A 5,094-nucleotide genomic window follows, 5' to 3' on the forward strand; every position below is an offset into this window, starting at 1 on the left:
AATCCACACACAGGTACACCCGTAAAGTATATACATGCAAATGTGTGTGTACATATTATGTATATATGTGTGGATAAATATATAACATTATTATATTTCTAAAAAGTATCATGGTTAACAAAATTATAGATAGACCAAGATAGTGTGAAAGTGGGGGATTAGAGGAAAAAATTTTAAATGGCACAAAATGCAGTTTGCAAACATAGTCAAATATTCTAGAAAGCATCCTCTTTCAAAATTCACATAAGAAGTCTGCTCCATTAGGTAACCCTTCTCCTGAATCACCATCATGAGTTGTTCAGGAGCTTTGGCATGACAGCCTGAGCTACTAAGGTAGAATCTCCTATTAAAGTTTTGAACCGGCTTGAAATAAAATGTCTCTGTGCTCACATTTTCTTGTGTAACAGCCTGGCCTTTACGCAAATTATTTCAGTGCTCAGGGGCATGTTTCTCTGGGCCTTGTCTTAGCTCCATCTATGATGAAAGGATGAAGTACTGAAAGTCTCCTTTGTTTACACCATCCTAGGGAGGCCTCCCACAGACTGGGGGCAGAAGGAATAGGGTCACATTCGCTGTTGCTGGCTTTACTGGGATGAACTAAACAAAGCACATGTAAAATAGAAAAGATTTTAAACCGAGGGTAAAAAAATCCCAGCAAATCAATGGCCTTACATTATCTTAAATCCATGGTTGGTAAGGAATTTTGTGTGTGTGTGTGTTTGTGTGCGTGTGTTGTGTACACCTTTCAGTGGATTAAACAGTCACCAGTGAACAGCTGTTATGGGTAGTGGGCAACACACGAAGCATTTCAAACCCAACAATTCCAAAATGGAACTCCTTGTCTTTCCCTTAAAACTCACTTTGTGTTTAGTAGCGCAGGAGTATTATCTTACATTCTCAAACTAGAAACCTCAAAGGTCTCCTTTGACTGGTGTAGCTCTCCCTGCCTCCATATCCACTCATCCTGCTCTGCTGAAGCACATCCAGCACGCCCCTCAACCCCATCCCCACTGCAACACCCACATGAATTTCCCATTACATTCCTGAGACAACCCCTTGACTGGTCTCTTTGCTCATAACTGCTCACTTTCCCACACTGTCATCTGCATCGCTTTCAGAGCCATGCTAGAGCACATATTTGAAGCTCATAAAGCAACCTGCTTCAATTTCTGGTGGCTCTCTCAACAGCCAGCGTGCACTATTACCGTATTCCAGCCATTATACCAAAAGCTTTACACGTATTATCTTATTTTCTCTTTATAGCAATCCTATGAGATGGGAACAGTTATTGTCACCAATTATAGATGATAAAGTTAATACATATAGAGTTTCTATAACTTGTTCATGGTCGCCATGATGGCAGGTGGTGGAGCCAGCATTCACCTAAGTGGTCTTGACCACTCCATTATAAATCTTTCCACAGTCTGGCTACAAATAACCCTCCAGTCTTTTTTGCAAGACCTAGCAGATTGTGAACTTCTCAAACCCAGTGATTGTACATCAAGTGTCAAAAGCCTTTGAACCACCGAGCTAGAACTGAGCGGAGGGCACAGGACTCTCGGCAGCTGCCACCTCCCCTCCAAAAGAGGGTGCTTCTTATGACCCACACATGGTAATGGAAATATCTCGACTTCAAACAAAGTTAGCACAATATATGCTGCAGATCCTTTTACAGTACTCTGCCCTGTAGAATAAGGAATTACATTTCAAAACATTGCGTTTCAGATAATAATCACACGTCACTCGTCAGCTTTGCCTCTGCGCCTCCTATCACAACTCATGAGAACCACTTGATGAACGTCTGGTAGAAAAATGGCAGAGGGACATCAACACTCTTGCAAAATAACTCAGACTGTAGTTGTAGTCACAGGTTTGTAATTAGAAAGGACCACTCTGAGTTGTTATCTAACTTCGAAGAGGAAATAGCCATATAAAAAAAGAAGATATGGCTAAAATTGCCCTGACATATTCCACACACACAGTTTGATAAATATTTTATTGTTATTCCGGGAAAAGCTTTTAAACGAATACGTAAGAGCAGTTATGGGGAAGGGACGTCTCCTTTTCTGAGACAGTGGGAATGTCAGCTCTTTGCTGCTAAGGAAAGAAAGGACAGGCTCACACAGGTATGATGGCTGAAATGGACACGTGGCACCCACAGGGCCAGAGTCCCAAGTGGCTCATCTTTGTTACTTGTTAACAACAGAAACCACACACAAATATCTCTGATGCACTGTCCTGTGTGACTCGAATAAATTAGAGGCATTCGGCCTGCGTGCGCCCATTTCTGCCTGACAATTATCCAAACCCCCACACAGAAAGCCTTGCTGGAGGGAGGCCTGGCTCCTTGAAACTAATGATCCAGTTGTTAAGACTGGTGCTCAGCTCTGCACTGTTAGGCTCTGACATCCAGTGCCTCAACCCATGTCTGGATTTTTAACAGTTAGACAAATAGTCGACATCATTATCTTGTTTAAATTAAATTGGAAAAACTGCAACGGTCCACATTAATTGGGTCTCTTGTTATAATGTTAAAGATATTTCAGATTTTTTTTTTCTTTTGGCCACTTACCAGTGCTATCTTAAAGGCCTTCCTTCTAGTCAATACACTTTATTGAAATGTGTGTGTGTAATGGAGGTTTACATTTCCCTCCTGTAAGAGGGGCTGCTGACATCATCAAAAAATTTCCATGAACAATGATCACGCACAGCCAATTATAAACCATTATAAGAAAAATGCTATTTCTGAACTATTCAAACAATGCTATTTAAAAGCCTATTACTCTGTTCAAAGGTATCCATGCCTATATTTGAGATGACACCTAAAATTTGAAATGATAGAGAAACTGCTGCTTTACAAGCCATTCTACACAGGGTATAAATATTCTTAAACTAGTCAAGAGCAGAGGCACTTTATTAATGGCATTTAATTACATAAACAAATATAACTAAAAATTGTGCAAACATCTCCCAAAGCTATAGTTAGTCGAAAGAGAAATAATAACTCTAAACATTTTTTAAGGCCACAAAAAGGCTGCTACAGTAGTTTCTTTCCTTTTCTTAAATGGCCTTTAAATAAATATATGAGTCAGTAAAGAAAGGCATTTACTTGAATTAAAGTGATAATTCTGCCAGGATGTCAGTATAATTAATTGTGGGTGGCAGAAGTTTCAAATGAGGCTAAATTAGGGAGTCTAAGTTTATTTATTTATTTTTTACTCATTCTCCTGCTGTAATTAGAGAAGCTTTTGGTGGCTCTTCAAATTGTGCCTTGTCATAGAATACCATACTTAAACATGTTTTTATGACAAGCCCAACAGTATATTTTTTTAATGACCAAGATGGGAGTAAAATGCATATGCATGAATCCAGCCTCCGTCCTACTCTTACTACACAAACACACACACACACACACACACACACACACTCCCTTACACTGGTTTTGTTTCTTCTACCACCCTGAAGTTTTCATCCCTGATATTATACTGTTCCAATTTATTTCAATGCCTTCAATGTCAAAGACAAAATTGTTTTAGTCACGGAGTTTTATTCCTAGTAAGCTATATCATAAAAGAACTCAAAACACACTGCCTTTAAAATCTCTGCTAGCTTATCCTGCACTAAGGACTGAAATAGCTAAATTTCATAAACAAATATATTTTACTACCAATCCAGTGGGTGGTTTGTGGTGTAGAATGTGTTTTAAATGACGTATCCTCTGAGAGCTGACAGCGTCTCAAGGCCTTGAAGGCGCTGGACCCTGGTAAAACTGATACCAGCTGAGTAACTGAACTAATGAGTTTCAGGAGACAGAGAATCTATAACGTAGCTGGGAGAATTCTGCATCGAGTGCAGATAGCACTGAAATGGGGAGTAAGCCCACAGTGTATAGCTTCTAAAGTTCATTACAGCAAAGAAAAAAGAAAAAAGTTCCACCTGAGAAGTAATTTTAAGCTAATCATTTAAGTGACATTACAATACTTCAGTAGTTATGTGTGTCTGTCTGACAAGTAAAGATATTAAAAACAAATAGATTTTTAAAAGATACATGATTGGCCACTAAGGTCTGTACTCTGAGATTAAAATACCAGAGGATAGTGAAACATTTTCAACATTGCATTCTAAGATGAAGATGAAAGCATCAGACCAAAGAGTTCTTATGCTATTACACTGGGCATGCTGTAATATTTATAAAGAATTTTTGTTTAGCTCATCAATATTGATTCCATCCACCTTTGCCATCCCTCAGTAACAGATTTTTTCATTAACTATGTGCATTTTACACCCACTGTTCTGAGCACAAAAGGATCAAACACCACATTTCCTGCAGCCTAAATAAAATAGCAGTGTAGTCTTCAAAAAGGTGAATTCGGAATGATAATCTGCGTTCCCAATCCCTAAACTTCAAAGCAAACACTAATTGCCTTGTGGACAATGCAGCAGAGTTAACAAATTACATGCCTCCCAGTCCTGAGCATTTAAGTGCAGAACTAGAGCAACAAATAGGCAAACCTTCTGCAGCAAAAGATGCAGACTGCAGAGGAAGCCAGCAGCTAGGAAGAATTCATGCTTCTTTTACCTACCGGCGTTGTCCATGTCTCAGGAGTGGTGAGGCGAGTTCTGTAGCCTGGCAGCCGGGAAACCCTGGCTCTTCTGGCTAACGGAGCACCCTGCCCTTCTAATGATTATCAACCCTTGCTGGCATACTGAGCATCTTTCATGCACTGTCTGCAGGAGACACCGCCAGGAAATTAATATCTCCAAGGATGACAAACAGCCATTAGCTCCATTACAGGCTGATTAAGAGAGACTGAGCCTATCAAGTGGGTACTTGAATCCCCTGGGGTTTCTACCTCTGTTCTAAGCAAAGGAGGAAGAGAAAAAAAAATCACTGCAATGTCGAGTGTGCTGCACATTTCAGGAAAAAAGTGCACATGCTATGCAAGACACAGTGCTTTCCAAAAGGTGCCAGGGCAAACAGGAGCAGAAAGAGGCACAGATCATGACAAGGTAAAAAGGAATCTTTAAAAATAAATACAATACACGATCCTTTCTTTGGGGTTAGTCTAAATGTGGTTCAGCCTTTGTCACTGA

General features: G+C 39.8%; 1 protein-coding gene across 1 annotated transcript in view; it reads right to left on the minus strand.

Annotated features, from left to right (window-relative positions):
* PHACTR2 (phosphatase and actin regulator 2) overlaps positions 1-4,721 on the minus strand; it is a 243,222-nt gene extending 238,501 nt beyond the window's left edge. Inside the window, exon 1 of the mRNA XM_012655530.1 lies at positions 4,584-4,721. Within this exon, the coding sequence (XP_012510984.1) occupies positions 4,584-4,596 (13 nt within the window). The 5' untranslated portion in view covers positions 4,597-4,721. The remainder of the gene's footprint in view (positions 1-4,583) is intronic.
* Positions 4,722-5,094: the final 373 nt, after the last annotated feature.

The sequence above is a fragment of the Propithecus coquereli genome, unplaced genomic scaffold, assembly GCF_000956105.1.
Source record: "Propithecus coquereli isolate 6110/MARCELLA unplaced genomic scaffold, Pcoq_1.0 Scaffold48, whole genome shotgun sequence".
Taxonomy (NCBI): Eukaryota; Metazoa; Chordata; class Mammalia; order Primates; family Indriidae; genus Propithecus; species Propithecus coquereli.